The following is a 20386-nucleotide window of genomic DNA, read 5'->3' as shown; positions in this document are numbered from 1 at the left end:
GATTCAACATTACTCCTCTTCGTCCTCTCCTAACTTATAATTCTTAACCCAAGTTTCAAATAAAAATAATAAATGGTATTAAATCATTCTTTTTCATCTTTCCCTATCCCAGAACCTAACTGTACTTTGGTGATAAGCTATCAGACCACATCATATTTCACTGAAATGTCATAAAAATAGTTACAAGCCATTAAAAAGCTGCTTAAAAATATTTTTCACACAATTTTAAGACAAGAATACAACCTATTATCTCTGTGTTCTGTCTTTGGGATAATGCACAAAAAATACATACAGATGCGATGAACTGAAGTATAAATATTACTTAGGAGGCTTCTAATACATGATGTAGCAAAATATAAAAAAATGGGGCCAGCCATACTGTGTTCCTTCTATCCTGGAAAAAGGGACTTGCTGAATTATCTAAATAAAGATTCCTTCAAAGCCTCTTTTAAAATACTATTACCACTCTTCATTTTAAGGGTGTGTAGGATTCATACTTACCACAATCAGAATCCTTCTGCATAGCCATTAATTTATTTTCTCAGAAACACAAAATGAATTTTGGTAAGTCAAAATAATTAATGACCAATATATTTTAAGATAATACTCTTTGGAAGGTTTAGATAATTAGAGAAACAAAACAATGGTCAAACAATCTAACAAGCAAGCCCCTGTATGAACTATTAAAATAACAATCACCACACCAATGACGATGGGGGTGGCTAACACTTTCACGCATCCCGTCAAAGGCTCTATGTCTCCATCTCACAAATGATGAAACTGGGGTTTAGAGAAATTAAGTAACTTGCCTGAGGACACATGGTTGCCAAGTGTCAGAGGTGAGATCTGAACAAAGGCAAACTGCCTTATTTCAGCTTAACCTGGAAATAACCAAGAACAAAGGCATAGTTGCCCAGGATTGCTGATGAAGCTCAAGGGGGGAGAAACGGATTAAAATGAAATTTCCCTATTTGCTGTATAAAGTACTCATGCCTACATGGTATACTAGAAAGAACCTGGGGTCTGGAATCATAAAGACTTGGATTCCAATACTAGATCCTTCCCTGGGAAAGTTGCTTGACCTTACTGAAGCTGTTACCTCATCTATAAACACAAAGGGCAATCATGTCAACCTCACAGAACTGTAGAGAGGATGAAGTCAGATAACTTATACAAGATTTCTAGAATAGTATCTAGCATACAGTATGTGCTCCATAAATGGTACAACTTGTCCCACTTGATTTCTGTTTTAACAAATTAAAAATACAAGTGGAATCCACAAATATTTAGAGTACTTAATGGGAAAATTTCATTCTTATGTTTAAATCTGTGTTTGTTATATACAGTTAAATTTATTAATATGCATCACTAATGTTAACGACATGTATACCCAAATATTTTAACAAGCTGGTATTTTGGAGGGCAACTTGACAGTATCTATCAAAAAATAAGCATGTGGGGGCCGGCCCCGTGGCTTGGCGGTTGGGTGCGCGCGCTCTGATGCTGGCGGCCCGGGTTCGGATCCCGGGAGCACCCCGAGGCACCACTTCTCCGTCCAACGCGAGGCCGAGTCCCACGTACAGCAACTAGAAGGATGTGAACCTATGACGTACAACTATCTACTGGGGCTTTGGGGGGAAAAACTGAATAAATAAAATCTTTTTAAAAAAAAAAAAAAAAAAAAAAAAAAAAAAAAAAAAAAAAAAACAAATAAGCATGTGATTATTAAAAATAACATAGACACACGTACAAAAAAGGTTTTTAACTTTCCACATCAGACTAGTCCCACTCCCTAAAGGTAAAACAGTTTTATATGTGGAACCCAGAACTATTCCATGCATGTGTACACATATGTATCCACATATCATCTTTAAAATACACATACACACACACAAATGGAAGCTTATTGTACTTTTATGTACTTCTTTTGAAGTTTATATATCTTAGAGATCTTTCCATACTAGCCCATATAGATTTTTGTTACCATTGCACAAGATGTTGAACCTACCAATAATCCCACCAACAGTCCATCCATTTAGTTTGTTAACGTGCATGGCTATTGAAATAGCAATTCCCTTTCTGGGAATCAATAATAGCCCAAAATACACACAGGTGCATAATGGTATAGGTACTAGGATGTTAACTAAGGCATTCTTTACAACAATAAAGAATTGAAAGCAACAGAGACAGATTAAATTACAGCAAATCCACACCATGAACTATTATCTGCAATTAAAAAGACTACACAGACTACATGACACAGGTTTAAGACACAGTTAAGTGACAAAAGAGCAAGTCTCAGAACAGTACATATAGTATAAGCCAATTTTTAATTTTTAATTACATACGTGTGGGTATGTGTCTGTTGTAGAATGATACACACCAAATTGTTGATGACTATTACCTCTCATGAGGAAAGTGGAATAAGGAGGACATGGAGAGAAGGACTTTGGCTTTTTACTCTACATATTTCTACCTTGAGGTTTTTATAATAAGCATGTATTGTATATAGACTGCATAATTTTCTAAAATGATAAAAACTACATTAGTCATCTATTGCTACATAAAAAATTACCACAACCTTAACAGCTTTAAACCACACACATATACTTTCTCAGTTTCTGTGGGTCAGAAGTGCAGGCACGGCTGAGCTGGGTCCTCTGCTTAGGGCCATACAAGACTGCAATCACGGTTTGACCAGAGCTGGGTTCTCAGCTGGAGGCTCAACTATGGAAGGATCCACTTTCCCCGCTCACATGGTTGTCAGCAGCATTCAGTTCCTTATGGCTGGCTATAGGATTCATGGCAGCTCGCTTCTTCAAAGCCAGCAAGGAAAAGATAGCAAGAGTCTAGAGCCATTCTGCCAGCAGGACAGAGTCTTATATATCGTAATGTAATCATGGAAGTAACATCCCATCACCGTTGCCATATTCTATTAGTTAGAAGCAAGTCACAGGTCCTACTCACACTCAAGAGGAAGGGATTACACAAGACTGTGAGCACCCAGAGGAGGATCACGGGGCCACCTGAAAGTCTGTCTACCACAAAAACAATTAAGGTCTTTACCAGATCTCCATGGCAAGTATCTGAAGGATGACCAAGAAGTAATACATACATGGTTGTAGAACTAAATGAAATTAACCAAACTGTACAGGGATGAGATCTAAGTCTAGGATCTCATCAGTAACATTTTGTAAAACCATGCTCCAAACTCAAATATAACCAAAATGTTTCATTGTCAAGAAAATAAGCAGATATTTGACATAAAAATACAATAACAGATCTATAGTAAAATAGCAAGGCAATTTGGAAAGTGGCTTTTCTAAAAGAAAACATGGGTAATAACATAACCTAAACCAAGAAACATGTAAAAGGAAAGCAAAGAGTAAAACCAAGATGGGACAACAGTAGCTATGTGCTGAAGCTGTTTGACATGAAATGCTAAGTTTACTAGTGTATAATGGTTATTTGGTGGGAAAAAGAAAGCATGATAATAAGCCTGATAGAATATAACCTCGTAATACTTCTAACATGTTTGGAACGAGGCTACATACCATATCCTACAAGAAGAAGAAAGGTAAAGGAAAGGTGCCATCTCCACTGAATAGGGAGTCCTAACAAAGAGGCTTCAAAAGGACTCTGCATCTTTAATAATATAAAAAGGATAGGACACAAACAGCATAATCTAAAATGCCACTAGAAATACTTCACATACAAAAAGGTCTAAGTAAAGCAGGATTTTATAAAGTGATCAAAAAAGAAACACTAAGGGGGAAAATCTTTTAAGATTAAAGAGGTTTTTCAAAGGACAAGTTGAAGTGGTTGTAAAATTTATGAGGCAGCATTAAACTTCAGTTCTAAGTAACAATAAATTATTCACTATAAAAACATACATGTGTCAAATATTATAAGCCTCTTAAACTTTTTACAACAATTTCTTGCAGAACTGATTAGATGTATTAGGTCAATACTAGCAGATACTAACTTTTTCATTAGCACAGTATGACCACTCAGAATAAATGAGCAACATTATAAAAGAAATATGAAGACAGACCATCAAGAGACTCTTCACCACTACTTCTGATCTCATCTCACATATTATGTATTTGGACTTAAAATCAATTTTATTGCCTTTAGCTAAAGTAAATGTTAGTTTCATTTTTTAAATGCCTTCATATATGTAAAATTACAAATATCTGTTAACGTACATGCAGAATAAAATTTTAAATCAAATTAAAACTTTAAAATAAATTGAAATAAATTAAGAGAAACATGTAAGAAAAGATATCCTGAGAAGTTTTGCTTTATAGCCCTAATTGGCCTTTAGCCTCAGTGATATTCTAACACTTGACCAGAAAGATACTTAAGTGTGTCTCTTCCAGCTCCTCCACTGTCTTTATAGTCCTCACGGTGTGTGAAGAGCATGTCTACAGCCTATGTCCATACTTTTCTTAACTTCTAAAATTTATCCTTCCTTCAACTTTTTCTAAAAGTTTTTTTTTTTTAATCCTTATGGGCCATTCTCCCTGCCACAACAGACTTGTCTCAAAGCGTTTCTGTACAGATTAAATTACATATGTGGCAGCACCTAACACATTCATTCAAGCACACACATACCATATACAAACAGTTACGGAGTTCCTAACAGGTTCCCGCCCAGTGCTAGGCACCGGAAATACAGTGCAAATAGGAAAAACTCAGTTCCTGCCTCATGAAATTTGCAATCTAGCACAGAGGGCAAATATGGAACCTTTGCACATTGATGAGAGCAACAAAGAAACACAGAGTACTTTGGTGTAAATAACAGAGTCACCTAAACAGACCTGGGATGTCAGGTAAGGCTGTTTTGAAGTTGTGAGATCTGAAGGACTGAGCAGGACCAAAGGCTTGCTTGCTTTTCCCATTAATTACTCATATAACTGATAACCAATGCCTTATTCTCAAGTAATTTGCATTAAAACGCCTATTTATTATAAGTGAGCAAAAAAGAAAAATAAGTTATTTGTTAAAATTGTGGAGATTTTACTATGGTTTCATTTTCCAGAAAAGTTACTGAGTTAATATTTGAAGAATATTCTCATTATATTTTCTCAAACCTGATCCTCTGTTCTGAGGAAGAAAAAGTCCATTCACCTGGACTCCCCGGAGATCTCAAATCTATTTCCTGTCCTGAACTCTACTCTCATACATACCTCAATCTTCGTGAATACTTCTACACCTACACATAGACAGTATATGAAATTATCCATGCACTTATCTCTCTCCCCTATTCACCTAAAACAACGGTTATAAATCAAACGTCCGTAGGACTTCAACAGGTAAGAAATGAGTGATTATGCTGCCAGATATAAGGATATTCTTCACTTCTACAGAGATACAGTCTCTCTCCTCTTCTTGAATTACATGATCCCTTTTCATCTATCTTTCTTCTTTCCACTTTTGATAGAATACAGAAATGGAAAAACAAATACTCCATTTTCCTCTTAACCCTACTTAAAGGGGGAAAAAAAAAAACCTCAAGCTCAATAATAGATATAAGTGACCTCACACTCAGTGTCAGGAATTAGCAAGAAATAGTGCAGGCATGCTGCATTAGGCAGTAACCAAGTATTGCTCAGCTCCAACCCATGGCTGTCCTCTGGAAAGACTGCTAGGTCTCCACTTTTTAAAATGAGCCAGAAAATTAGGTTTTTATATAAAATTCCCCAATTGTTAATCTTGACAACTGATTAAAAAATCTTTAAAGACACTATGTAAGTCAAACAAAACAAATCTATCCACATGATTCATTCAGTCCAAGAAGATCAGCAGTTTTCACCCTCTGGTCTAAGTTTCAAGACAAAGGAAACTAATTTAGTTCACCTTCCTACTGCAAACTCCATATTCACTGCACCTAGAAAGGAGCCCAGCCTCTAGCAGGACACTCAACAAATGCTTTTTGGCAAACACCTGATAGATTTTGCAGCCAAACCAAGAATTGTATTCTTCTCTGTATACAGACCACAATCTCTTTATACTTCCATTTACTTGCTATAAGACTAACAAAAATTCCACAATTACACCTCCTCTACTTTTAAATCTCCTAAAATGCAAAAATAAGTATTTAACGCTACCTCCTATGGACTCACTATTCATTTCTTTTTACTCTTTTGAACATATCCTTAATTATATCACTTCTTGCTTTCTTGCCTCTCCATTTTAATTTATTTCCCCTTTCTAATAATAAAATTTCATATGGACTGGATCCCTTGCTTTGTGTTCATCTGTTCTTTTCCACCATAATACCTGAGGTCTGAAAAACATAACAGACTACATCAACTATGAAGACATTTCAAATTACTAATAACATTTCCATATCTGATTAAGGAATAAACCAAAAACCTTATACTAGGAAAGAAAGATTACATTGTTAACCAAATCATATTCAAAAATTAAAATTATCAAGAGAATGGTGAGGAGTGAAGCATGAAGTAGGGTAGATGTCAACTGACACTGTTCAACATTTTAACATTTCAGGGAACAATGCCAAAGGTGAAACTCAAAACCTGAAAAAGTCCAGTTTAAATCTATCCCTCCTAAAGGCCAAAAGTTATACTACAACAATAATCATCTTTTTGTGTATTTCAAAAACTTAGACCTTTACTTTTATTTGCACTAAAAATCCTATTTAATCTTAGTACTCTAGTCAGACAGCAGAGTTCAATGAGGTTTACATTCATTATTTTATTAAATCCAAAACAAATATTGTTCAATGAGGGAAAAAGAGAAATTCAAGCATAAGCTTCAAGATAGATACATAGGATGTCATATTTTGTTGAAGTCATTGATAACATTCTTAATTCATGCTTGTCATAAAGGAAAACAGAGAATTGTGTTATTTAAAGATTTCTCAGGCATCACTTTCAAGCAATGGAATATATACATATACTTAACAGATATCCAGAAAGTGGCTAAAATGTAATATAATCTTGAATAAATGGAACAGTAAATGGTAAAGCAACACTGTTATTTTACGTACCCAGCATCCCTTACAGCCCTCAACTTGACCAAAATAAGAAGTAAACCAACTACTTACCACAAAAAAAAAAAAAACAAAGAAAAATGGAACATGTGAACCAGTTTTGAGGACAGGCTAAATGATGAAAGATATTCAAAATCCCATTTTCATAGCATACCTGTGGACATCAGCTGGCAACTGTAACAAAGAGTAATCTTCTCCAGAAGAAAGCTTCCATGATTCATCCAATTTGTGTTCACTTGTCCCCAGCTCACCCATTACCCAGTCTGGTAATCCTTCTGGGCTTGAACCTTTTGCTCGTGCTGGATTTGGTTCATCAAAATAGATGGACTAATTTTTAAAAATTAGAAAAATTATTCTTTCAAAATGTACTATACTGAAATAAAGATTTCCATCAAGTTTCAAGTTTGGTAGCAACCTTTCAAATACTTAACTTAAATTCATTTACATAAAAATATATAAAATCTATCATTCAACGTACAATGAATTGTGAAATATTAAAATAAATAAAATGGATAATATTTTTACATTTTAGTTATGCTCTGATAAATCATAAAATTATATAACAGATAAATCTGATAATAATTATTTGTATTACAAAAGCAATATTAGCTTTATGAAAAGATAAATTGAAAGTTCTTTTTAATCATGTGCTCCCCTCTATTTCTTTCTGTAATCATTAACCACGCTGCACCAAAAAAAAAAATCAGTGGGTAGAGAAACCATAATCAATAAATATCAGAAGTAAAAACTAGGAATCCCTTGATAAGATGGGAACAACGAGTTGAAGACCTGGAATTTAGCTCTGGCCATGCCATAAACTAGGTAGAAAATCCAAGAAAGGTCTCTAGGCCTTCTCATTATTATTATTTATAAAATAAGCCCTTTCCTATGATCCTATGAAACTAGTGTGAATCAGAAAACATAATACAATATACTCGTATCTTAACATATGAATGTGTTTCAGAAAATGTTCTACCTTTAGTCATTAAGAAGAATGACATTAGCCCATTTATTTCTGTTCAAGTGAACTGGGCTTCGTGACACATTTCTGAAGAAAACTCTGCATTAACGGGATACTTCTGCAACAATTCTCCCAATCCCACACAAAAAATCCTTAAGGGGCTGTTCTCTAGGGAGGGGTGACACACAACCCTCTACCCCAAATCAGGCATGCAAAGCAATTTCTTTTAAATGAGAGTCATTCCAATGTTTGATCAAATATCACGTTAAGTAACTACTATCCCAAAGATTACTGATCTTAAGTAAAATGTATGGCTCTACGTTAACATACAATTGGTAATAGCATTAAAACTTTTGGCATTCTGCCATGGATAACAAAAATTATAGTCTAGCGTGCAGCATGTCTCTTGACTGAATCTGGGTTTAAGTTAACTGATAAAAAACAGGAAAACCTTAAAGGACTTATACACAAGAATTTTGCCGTTCATTTTTTAAAAACAGCAACTACTAGTACCTAGTTCTCTAGTCAGATTTCTCAAGTATTCAAACATCACATAAACCAAGGCATATTTCATGGTTACAAGGTCCAAGACACTAATAGTTCATCAACCAAGCTTAATTATAACTGCCTTGTAACAAAGCTGATTTTGATAATGAAATTAAATCAAGTATAGGAAATCACTTCTAAACTCCAACTTACTATTGTCACTTTATCAGAGTAGAAAGGAATTTTAGAAGTCACTCAATCCAACCTCTCATGAATCTTTAAATAATGTATATGAAAGAGCTTAATAAACTAGAATTTACTGACATACATAAATTATTAATATAATCCAGCAAAAATTAGTGGGAAATTAAGGCTCAATATAAAAAAATTAAGTTTTTTAGAAATATTATAGAATACTGCAGAATGACTAAATCAAGTAGGTATAGTCCCCTTACAGGCCAATATCTGATTTCTATGCAGGGTGGAAAAAATTTAATCAGGGAGAAAAAGCAGTTTTAACTAATATATTACCTAGGACTTATAACTTAATAATATTACCATTCCCAAATGGGACAACAAATTGACACTTCTAAAGAAATGAAACTAATACATCTTTTGGTCAGTGACACTTACCATATACGAAGGTAAAGTTTTCAGTGTCCCTGGTTCAGGTTGGTGTGTAAACGGGCCTTCAAGCACTCCTCGCTTAAGCATATGCAGTAACAGTTTTGCATATAGGTTCCGATTCTTCCTGCCCATGATTCCTGCACCTGTTCCTGAAGGCTCACACAGTTTTCTAATCCAAAGTGCACACCTCTGCCGTTCTAGAAATATATAAGAACTATCAGAGACTTGATTTTTCAGAAAATAAAACATTAAATTAAAGACCTATATAAAACATCTGCTTTCGTCCAGAGCAGGCATCAGCAAACTCCTTCTGTAAAGTGCCACACAGTAAATATTTTAGGCTTTGCAGGCCATACGATCTCTGCCACCACTACTCAGCTCTACCACTGCAGCACAGGTAAACAAGTGGGCCTGGCTGTTTTCTAACAAAACTTTACAGAAAAGGCAGCAGGCTGGATTTGGCCCCCAGGGGCTACAGTTTGCCAATCCCTGGTCTAGAGTTTAACTTTATCAGTTAATTAGTGACCAGGCAAGACAAATGCAAAGAAATATTTTCTCAAAAATAAAATCTCTCGGGGCTGGCCCCGTGGTGTAGTGGTTAAGTTCACATGCTCCACTTCAGCGGCCCAGGGTTCGTGGGTTTGGAACCCCGGGGAATGCACCTACGCACCGCTCATCAAACAGTGCTGTGGCAGCGGCGGCCCACATACAAAAAAAACAGAGGAAGACTGGCATGGATTTTAGCTCAGGGACAATCTTTCTCAAGCAAAAAGAGGAAGACTGGCAACAGATATTAGCCCAGGGCCAATATTCCTCACCAAATAAATAAATAAATAAAATTTTAAAAAATAAAAACATTAATTAAATCTCTGGATTACAGTCAAATAAATTTCTGAGATAAAAATTTTGCTATAGGGCCAGCCCAGTGGTGCAGCGGTTAAGTGCACGAGCTCCACTTCGGCAGCCCAGGGTTCGCAGGTTCGGATCCCAGGCGCACACCGACGCACCACTTGTTAAGCCATGCTATGGCGGCATCCCATATAAAGTAAAGGAAGATGACCACGGATGCTAGCCCAGGGCCAATCTTCCTCAACAAAAAGAGGAGGACTGGCATCAGATGTTAGCTCAGGGCTAGTGTTCCTCAAAAAGAAATAATAATAATAAAAAATTTTTAAAAATTTTGGTGTAAAAACATCTCTAAGATAATTTTAGTTGTATTGAACAATCTTTCTATAATTCTAATTATACAAACCGAGAGAGAGAAAACAGATCTTATTTGAGCATTTTAAACAATCTAAAATTAAATCTCAACTGTTTTATTTACTAAAGCTGATAATTTTCAGGGATTTGTAGCTGATTTATTTAGTTTTCTTTTAGCCTCTCTAAAAATAATTGAGGGCTATTTACATGTAATTTTGTAAAATAATTATCCTTTTAAAAACTACCTAAAAAAACACAGCACAGTTTAATCCACATATAATTACCTATTGACTATCTTATCTTGCCATGACACAGAATTGTTTTTAGGTCTCATGAAAACTCTTTCGACATTAATCTTTTTTCAGGCTAACTCAATTTGAGGATTATACATCTAACACAAATCATAAGTCTACTTTAATCTCTTAGTTTCTAAAGGTCATATTCATTTATTGTTTTACTTACAAAAATCGCTGGGCCTGGATTTACCACTTTGCTCATACCAGATTTATCACTATGGGTAGGAGAGCTGGCCTCTAAAGAATGTTTGTATTTTTAGCTTTGAAAATTATACAATCACAAAGCAAACTTCATAAGATGTTAGGCACACTTTATGCAAAAAGAAAGTACAAACGTGAAAGTGATAAACTCAAACAGTTTTTCAAACTATGTATTTTCTTTTTTTTTTTTTTTTTGCAAGGAGGACTAGCCCTGAGCTAACATTCGATGCCAGTCCTCCCCTTTTTTCTTGAGGAAGACTGGCCCTGGGCTAACATCCGTGCCCGTCTTCCTCCACTTTATATGGGACGCCGCCACAGCATGGCTTAGCAAGCGGTGTGTCGGTGCACGCCCGGGATCCAAACCTGCGAACCCTGGGCCGCCGCAGTGGAGCGCACGCACTTAACCACTGCGCCACCGGGCCGGCCCCCAAACTATGTATTTTCTATACACCCCGGCAGCAAACTGAAATCTATATATTTGAATGGCTAGAATTTAGTATAACAACTTGATTAATGAAAAGAATTCACTCGTCTACTTAAAATATTGGAGAAAACCATAATCAAAAGTAAAATTTAGCTGTAAGAAGATGTAAGTTATTATAAATGTTCAAGTTCTTGGGGCCGGCCTGGTGGCGCAACTGGTTAAGTGTTGCGCCCTCCACTGCGGCGGCCTGGGGTTCGCCGGTTCAGATCCCGGCGCGCACCGAGCACTGCTTGTCAGGCCATTCTGTGGTGGCGTCCCATATAAAGTAGAGGAAGATGGGCATGGATGTTAGCTCAGGGCCAGTCTTCCTCAGAAAGAAGAGGAGGATTGGTATCAGATGTTAGCTCAGGGCTGATCTTCCTCACAAAATAAATAAATAAATAAATAAACAAATGTTCAGGTTCTTGATTGGGATGTGAGTTCCCGAACGTTCATTATTAATTATTAAATAAATAAAAGAGGGCCAGATGTACCAATACTGACAATAAGTCATGAACCAAAGATTATAATTAATCCAATTCTATGTACCTAAAATCCACCTTTAAAAGAAGATGAAATATGAGGATAGTTTGATTTGAAATACATTTATAACGGGAGATTTTAACACAAATTTTTTCTAACCAGCAGATTTAAGACAAAAAGAACAAAAATGGTAGTGAATATCAGAAGAGGACAGAGTGTAGAAATATCATTAAATACTAATTCAAATAATTGTGAATGAGCCACAGGACACGTAATATTCATTGTGAAGAATAGCAGAGGAAGAAAGAAGAGGTTACAGCCCAACAAGACAGGAGAAGAGGGTAGAGGAAGAGGCTTGAAGTGACGACTATGTCAAGCCACCTGGACTAGGAAAGGTTGTAGGCCTGGAACAATGGTGACCACAGAACGCATAACTCATACACTACGCTCCCTTGTCCCAACGCAGCTCCCTGGAATAAACATCTAATATTGAGCTGGTTCTTCATTTTGAATATAGAGTTCACTCAGACACCTCAGGGAAATAGAGAACTTCGATAGAACTTGGGGAAAAATCAAAGTTTCTTGGTCCCACTTCAAACCCTCCACTCAAAAGCTACCAAATCAGATTCCTTAACAGCCAGCCTTATGCCTACTATGACTTAAAGAATCTTCCTGGCCCCCTACACTCTCTCCAATTGCTCACTGGTACCTTATAAATTATCTGAAAATTCTCTGACTTCAGACAAAGACTCTCATTCCATAATTAGAGATAACAGGCCAGGAATTGGAGACAAGACAGCAACAAAACTCATTCACACTTGATTTTATTCAGTCAACCAATAAGCACACAAGACCAACAGATTCTTTTCTGCTTTGACAAACAAAAGGGTCAGAGAACATTTTGTTTGTAGACAAACATTTCCATGGTGGGAAGGAAAACATGCAGGAAGAAACAGTTGTAGCTATCTTAGAGATCCATGTGACATATGACAAGTAGTATCACAACAAGATCTTTCCACACTTTAGTAGGACATTATCACTAAATTTCTATTTACCCTTGAACAGCTCAAAGTAAACAATCCTATATCAGGTTAAGAGGAAAACTGTTATTAAAGGGAATTCAGCTTTCTTTTCATTTTATGGTTCATTGTTTTGACTAAATAACACAAAGAAAAAAATTATTCTTAAGAATCTAATTTTCAAACATAATCTTACCTGACCTATGGGTTAATTTTAAAACAAAGGGCTTCATATCTACCACAAAGTGATCAAATTCCGCATCCAGCTTCTCCCATTTTTCTTCTTCACTTTCCATTTCCATAATTCAGTCTATAAAAGATTTAAAATTAAAATATTAAGATCTGTATGCTGGGGCCGGCCCGGTGACGCAAGCGGTTAAGTGCGCGCGCTCCGCTGCGGTGGCCCGGGGTTCGCCAGTTCGGATCCCAGGCGCGCACCAACCCACTGCTTGGCAAGTCATGCTGTGGCGGCGTCCCATATAAAGTGGAGGAAGATGGGCATGGATGTTAGCCCAGGGCCAGTTTTCCTCGGCAAAAAAAGAGGAGGATTGGCAGACGTTAGCACAGGGCTGATCTCCTCACCAAAAAGAAAAAGATCTGTATGGTGAAAACTACAAAACTCTGATGAAAGAGATCAAAGAAAACTCACTAACATTAAATATCCCCAAATTGATCTACAGATTTAATGCAATTCCAATCAAAATCCCAGCAGTACTCTTTGCAGATATATACAAACTGATTCTAAAATTTATATGAAAAGGTAAAGGAACTAGAATAGCAAAAACAATTCTGAAAACGAAACAAAATTGGAGGACTCACATTACCCGATTTTAAGATGCACTAAAAAGCTACAGTAGTCAAGACAATGTGGTATTGGTGAAATGATAAGACAGACAGACTAATGGAACAGACTAGAGAGTCCGTAAATTAACCAATACAAGTACCGACAACTGATATTTGGCAAAGGTGCAACTCACTGAGAAATGATAGTTTTTACAACAAACGATGCTGTAACAACTGGGAATCAATATGCAAAATAAACCTCAACCTAAACCTCACATTATATACAAAAATTAACTTAAAATAAATCACAGACCTAAGTGTAAAATGTAAACTATAAAACTCTTAAAAGAAAACATAGAGCAAATCTTCATGACCTTGGGTTAGCCAAGGATTTCTTAGATAAGACACTAAAAGCACTACCCATAAAAGAAAAAAATTAATGTACTGAACTTTACCAAAATAAAAAACGTTTGCTCTGCAAAGTACTCTGTTAAGGCATTGAAAAGATAAGCTACAGACTGGGAGAAAATATTTGCACATCATATATCTCATAAAGGACTTATATTAACAATCAAGAACTCTCAAAACTCAACCATAAGAAAACAAACAATCCAATAAAAATAATCAGCAAAAAAATTACTCCCTTTACCAAAGAGATACAGATGACAAGCAAGCACATGAAAAGATGTTCAACATGGTTAGTCGTTAGGGAATGAAAATTAAAACCACAATGAGATATCACTACAGACCTATTATGACAGCTAAAATAAAAAACGCAAACAATACCAAATGCTGGTGAGGATGCAGAACAATAGGAACTCGCATGCACTGCCGGCAGAAATGCAAAATGGGGCAAGCACTTTGGAAAACAGTTTAGCAGTTTCTCACGCAGTTAGACATACACTTACCATATGACCCAGAAATCCCACTCTAAGGTATTTATCCAAGTGAAACAAAATCTATATTCACACAAAAATCTACATGTAACGTTTATGTGGTAAATCCACATAAATGTAGTATATCCACACAATGAAACAGTACTCAACAACAGAAAGGAATAAACTACTGGTACACACAACAACACGGATTACTTCACATGTATTATGCTAAATGAAAGAAGTCATTCTCAAAAGGCTACATACTGTATGAATCCGTTTGTACGACATTCTAGGAAGGGCAAAAACTATGGGCATAGAGAACAGATCAGCAGTTCACAGGGGTTAGCAGCAGGGGAGAGTCTTGAATACAAAGCGGTGACACAAGGAAATTATCTGGGGTGTTGGATCTGTTCTACGTACTGTCTGTGTAGGTTTTAAGAACCTATTCTTTTTTGCATGTGTAAAAACTCATAAAACTGTATACCAAAAAAGTGATTTTAACTGTATGTAAATTTAAATTTTTAATTTTCCTCAAAAAACTTAAAATATTGGTCCTTGTAATTCTTAATTAGCTAGAATAACACTGAATATAAAAGAGGTGAAGCCCAGAAATCAGAAACATAGGTTTTGATAAAATTCCTTAAGTTAAAAATATATCCACACTTAAAATGTTCCTTTAAGTTACGTAATGTCTTGGAAGGGATGTGGACTACCTCCACCTTATGCATAGTCCCCAATTTGTCATTTATTCAGTTTACAAACTACATATTTGGGGAAAAGCTCTGTTCTGCCTCATAAGCTGCCTTGCTCCACAGACTGCCCTCCCTCTGCTGAACCAGCTTCTAATATTTACCACAGTACCCTCCGTCTTATTATCAACAGCCTCTTCATAGAAAGTTCTCTCTGCCTTGTCTCTGTAAGTACACCCTAGCTTTCACTGGCCGACTTGACTTCCCTCACAGTCCTTAGAGGCGAACCGAGGTTTCCCATTCTCTCTCACGCACATGGCATGCGCTCTCTGGCGTCTTTCTCCCTCTCCCCCAGCCCTGCCTAGGAAGGAAAAGGGTACTGTGCTGAGATCCACACTGCTACTTTTCATACTCTTCAACCTCAACCCAAAACTCCCCTCTTGGGAGGCTCCCACCTTCTGACTTCACCTCCTACTCTCCATTCTCATCACCGTCACCTCCCCAAAACCCTCCCCTCTGATCACAGCCTCTTATCCTCTTAACCTCTCTCTCCGTATTCCGCTCCATCTGCTCTTTATACTCAGCAAGACTGCTATCCCTGGACACCCTGCCTCGTTCCCTCCCTAAGGGTTTGCTGGAGAAAAATGGCACTGCCTTGTAGTCAGATAGCTTCCGATCTCACCTGAATCCTGAGGCGTCCTGCACTATTTCCTACTCCACAAAGCAGCTTTTACACTTTTACCAGACATCTGAAAGCTTCTTAAACCGTTCCAGCCTCCCCTCACTTTCAATTTAAGAAATCTGACCTCCTGCTTCATGGAAAAAATAACAGTCAGGCAGGAACACCCCAAAATGCTATCCCCTCCACCTCTCAACTTACCTCTTAAAGAACACATCCTTACCTCCTCTGCTTCGGTATCAGAGGCATTAACTCTCCTGTCTAATGACACTTCCTCTATCACCTACCAATTGCCTACCCACTGTTTCAAACTATCCATCCCCACTGCTCCTTCCTCTCCACAGTTCCCACTCTCTAAACCCCCATAAATCAGTATATCAACAAATACTGGAAATCTCTCAAAACCTGCTGTATCTCCATTCTCGTTGCCACTATCTCAGAGAAAGCCCTTCCCTCCACCTCCTTACACGACTGCACCAGCCAGTCTCCCTCCTGCCAGTTTCCCCTCCTTTAGTCCTCACTGGCACTAGAGTAAGTTTCCTGCATACAAAGCTAAGCATGTCATTCCCTATTCAAAAACCTCTCCTGACTGCCTACTATAACAGGATACTATCCAAACCCAAAGTGAGGCCTACCAGTGCCTTTGCATTGTGAGCCTCTCTCTCACCCCTTCTTACACACACACTCTAACTACACCAACCCACCAATGACCACCTCACTACCAAGGAACTCCTTGCCATTCTTCAAACACTCTAAGCCCTTCTAAGATTCCACATCCTTGTCACAGATTGTTCTCTCTGCCTGGACTCAGGTAACCGCAGCTCAAATGTCAATCCTGAATAAAGCTCATCCCACATATCCTATACTCGTTGATCCATTCTCAGTGTGCACTGCTCACATCTGTGTAGCAGCATTTATTACGCTATTTTTTACACATCTGTGTATTATTTACATCTTCCACTGTCTGTGAGATGCTCCTGGAAGACAGAGACCATGACTTAACACATCTTAGTAGGTACCTAGCACATTATGTGGTACATATTAGAAGCTGTAAAATTAACTGGTAAATAAATGCTAACCAAATGATTAATGTCCCACTTTCACATGACTTTTACAGTTGTTTGGTTGGTTTTTTTTTTGTTTGTTTTGTTTTTTTGGTGACTAAGATCGGCCCTGAGCTAACACCCATTGCCAATCCTCCTCTTTTTGCTGAGGAAGATTGGCCTTGGGCTAACATCTGTGCCCGTCTTCCTCTATTTTGTATGTGGTATTTTTGTATTTTGTTTTTTTGTTTTTTTAATTTTAATTATTTATTTATTTTTCCCCCCAAAGCCCCAGTAGATAGTTGTATGTCATAGCTGCACATCCTTCTAGTTGCTGTACGTGGGACGTGGCCTCAGCATGGCCGGAGAAGCAGTGTGTTGGTGCACACCCAGGATCCGTACCTGGGCCGCCAGCAGCAGAGCGCTTGCACTTAACCCCTAAGCCACGGGGCCGGCCCCAGTGTATTTTGTATGATGAGCGGTGTGTAGGTCCATGCCCAGGATCTGAACCTGCAAACCCCAGGCCATCGAAGCGGAATGCACGAACTTAACCACTACACCACCGGGCCAGCCCCTGGCTTTTTTTTTTCCTTTTTCTTTTAAAAGATTCTGTTCTGAGTACCAAATAGGCCTTCTAAAACAGAAATACTATACGCCCTTAATTCTATTTACCAAAATGGGTCATCCTACCCTCTACATTACATAAGAAACATTTTCAATTCAAGACTTGGTGAAGATAAATTTTATTTAAGTACATTTTCTGATTGGTTAGTTGGTTTGGGGTTGTTCGGTTGGTTGGTTTTGTTTTCCATGCCTAGAATAACTAAGTGCATTCCTACATAACTACATCAGTTATGTACTTAGTAACATATGGCTATGATACCACAGCTGGATGTTAGATCATAAAGCTGAAAAGCAACTATTCAAACGGATGAACACATAAATGGAAACTCATAAACCCAGAATTTTAAGCACAGTTCTGGCCTGGAAGTGTACTTCCAGGCTTATACGTGTATCCTGCTCATGTATTCCATCATTAGGCTGAGAGCACCCACAGCTAGGGCTCAAGCAAAAACATTCCTCAATTATTAATCCTCAATAAATCCTATGACACAGGCGGGAGATGTTAGTGTTCAATGTTAGAGGAAACTAACACTCAACAGTTAAAAGACTCACCCAACGTCATGAAATTAAGCACAAAGCTCAGATTAAAATTCTGAAATCCCTAGCTCTCAGATCCATTATACCTGACTATCGCCCATTTACATGTAAGTCAGCAAGATCTCCAACTAATACAGAAGTATTTTGAAAAGTAGAAAGGCAATCTGAATTACTATAATGATATGCAATACTGAAGTATACACTTTTTTAAAAAACACAATAGTCCACGTGGTATTTGGTAAAAGCTAAAAACCTGCTTCTCTTTATCCCTTATTTATTCTCCAACAAAATAAACAAATGCAAAAAGAAAAAAAAATTAAGTTACCATTTTAAACTGTCAAGGTATTCTTGCTACACAAATCATACCTTATATACAAATTATATCTTGTTGCAGCTAATAAAAAAGTCTTATTACTATTTATTAGAATTGCAGATTTAAATTATTAGAATTGAAAAATAAGTAAAGCTGTATCTTTGACTTGGGCTTAAAGTACTTATAGTGTACCTACTTGTCACATAAATTACTGCAAAAGCAAAAAAGAAGTAAATTGGGTGACTCTTGCTTACAGCTATAATCTATATTTGGATCATGTTTTTTATTTAACTCACTAGCATTGTCTTTTTTTAAACCTGTTTCTATGTGGACAGCTACAAAGTGGGCTAAGAACTTCTCAAGGTGCTTAACTGCCACAGGAGTCAGCAAAGCCTAAGCAAGCCACAAATATTAATAGGCCTTGAAAAAAAGCAGCTCCAAGTGCTAAACAAAGAATACACCTCACATACATCATGCCCCTTGGCAAATACAATAAACATATTCCTGAAAGTCGCCTGAAAACAATTTTGTTCAATCAAATCAGATTTTAAATATACCGTGGGTCATGAAACAAACCTAAAATACGTCCTTCAGTAAATCAAAAAGGTTTACAGGTGCATGTTTTACCTGCTTACACATTTGCATGTTTGGACAGTTACCAGGGCGTTGACTGAGCCTTCCCTGACAAACGTATCCCAGTCACCCCCCTTGGAGACAGGCACTATTTCACGGCCATTTCACAGAGGACGAAGCTGAGGCTTAGCGGAGTTAAGTAACTGGTCTAGGGTCCCACGGAGAGCGGCAGCTGGGCCTGAGCACTGGGCGCAGAGGATCCTGCACTCCACTCCGCTACACCCTAACCACTATGGAGAGGCTCGTGTCATTTCATTTGCCCTTTCTATCTTATTTTTACCCATCTTTAAATAGGACAAATAGCAAAAAAAGCCGCACGATGATCAGAATAAAAACTGCTCATATCTACTTATGTTGTTCTCTCGAACATGGAAAAACAAAAATAAACTCAGAAACAGTCCGTGGCTCCCAGGACGCCGTGATGCTGGGGCAGGGCCTTCCCAAGAGCACGGTTATTAGGACTGTTCCTACGAACCAGCACACCGGTTCCGCCCTAAGTCCGGAGTCGCCGATGCTGTTCTGGGAGGAAACGTGACAACTCGAGCGGTGCGTGCCCCCGGCCGGGCTGGGCGGACACCGCACCGGGCACGGGGGCGGCCTCCGAGGCCCGCGGGGCCGAGGCCGCTCTCCTACCTCGTCCAAGACACAGATTTCCTCTCCCAAGCGGCAAACCGTTTGGTCCGATTTCTGGACCCCGTCATGTTGACCAGCTCCGTCCGCTTATCCAACTTTACTCAGAACTTTCCCCGTCCGTGCCGGGACTGGCTTCCACTCCGCCAGTGACATCGCAGCGCTCTGCGCCCAGACCCCCCGGCTGGGCGCGCGCCCCACAGGCCTCGAGAACGGGCCCGGGGCCTGTGGGGCGACGCCCCTCCCCGAACCAGCCCGCAAGGGCGGGGCGACCACCGCCCGCGCAAAATTCCACTCGAGAACCTGGGTGTAGGGGCGGGGGAGGGAAATTCGGAAAAACAAGAACCCGGAGCCCCTACTTGCAAGCTTTCCGACGGGCCGCCGCCGCCGCCGCCGCCGTGAAACGGTTTCAAATCCTTGCGGGCCGCCGCCCAGCAGGCCGGGGGCGGGGACTTCCGCGCTCGCATTCCCCGCCCCCTTCCCTACCCCTCCGGCCCCTGCCAGCGTGAGGCGCCGTTGCCATGGCGACGCTCCGGGCTACGGCTGCCACCGCCCAGCACGCTGGGAGCGGAGACTTCCGCGCTCGCATTCCTCGCCCCCTTCCCCACCCCTCGGGCCCCGGCCGGCGTGAGGCGCCGTTGCCATGGCGACGCTCCGGGATACGTCTGCCACCGCCCAGCACGCTGGGAGCGGAGTCTTCCGCGCTCGCGTTTCCCCGCCCTCCCGGCCGCGGCGTGCGCGCGGCGCCGTTGCCATGGCGACGCCTGGGCCCGCCGCGCAGCCTCCAGGCTCGTCCTCCAGCCTGGCCTCCGCTAGGCGG

The 20386-nt window shown here is 39.0% G+C and overlaps 1 protein-coding gene across 4 annotated transcripts in view; it reads right to left on the bottom strand.

Moving 5' to 3' along the window:
* Positions 1 to 19993, bottom strand: part of CEP112 (centrosomal protein 112) — a 449689-nt gene extending 429696 nt beyond the window's left edge. For 2 of the 4 annotated variants that reach the window (XM_087441468.1, XM_087441471.1), the window contains exons 1-4: positions 19926 to 19993; positions 12954 to 13067; positions 9102 to 9292; positions 7176 to 7348 (exon numbers count right to left, since the gene is read on the bottom strand). In XM_087441468.1, the coding sequence (XP_087297594.1) occupies positions 7176 to 7348; positions 9102 to 9292; positions 12954 to 13059 (470 nt within the window). In that variant the 5' untranslated portion in view covers positions 13060 to 13067; positions 19926 to 19993. Of the gene's footprint in view, positions 1 to 7175; positions 7349 to 9101; positions 9293 to 12953; positions 13068 to 19569; positions 19729 to 19925 lie in introns of those variants that run through there. The other 2 variants (XM_087441469.1, XM_087441470.1) reach the window with 2 other exon arrangements.
* Between the last annotated feature and the right edge of the window lie 393 nt (positions 19994 to 20386).

Source organism: Ceratotherium simum, chromosome 16 (assembly GCF_057802395.1).
Source record: "Ceratotherium simum simum isolate JZ-2026a chromosome 16, ASM5780239v1, whole genome shotgun sequence".
Lineage (NCBI taxonomy): Eukaryota > Metazoa > Chordata > Mammalia > Perissodactyla > Rhinocerotidae > Ceratotherium > Ceratotherium simum.
This window is presented reverse-complemented; position numbering and strand designations above follow the sequence as displayed.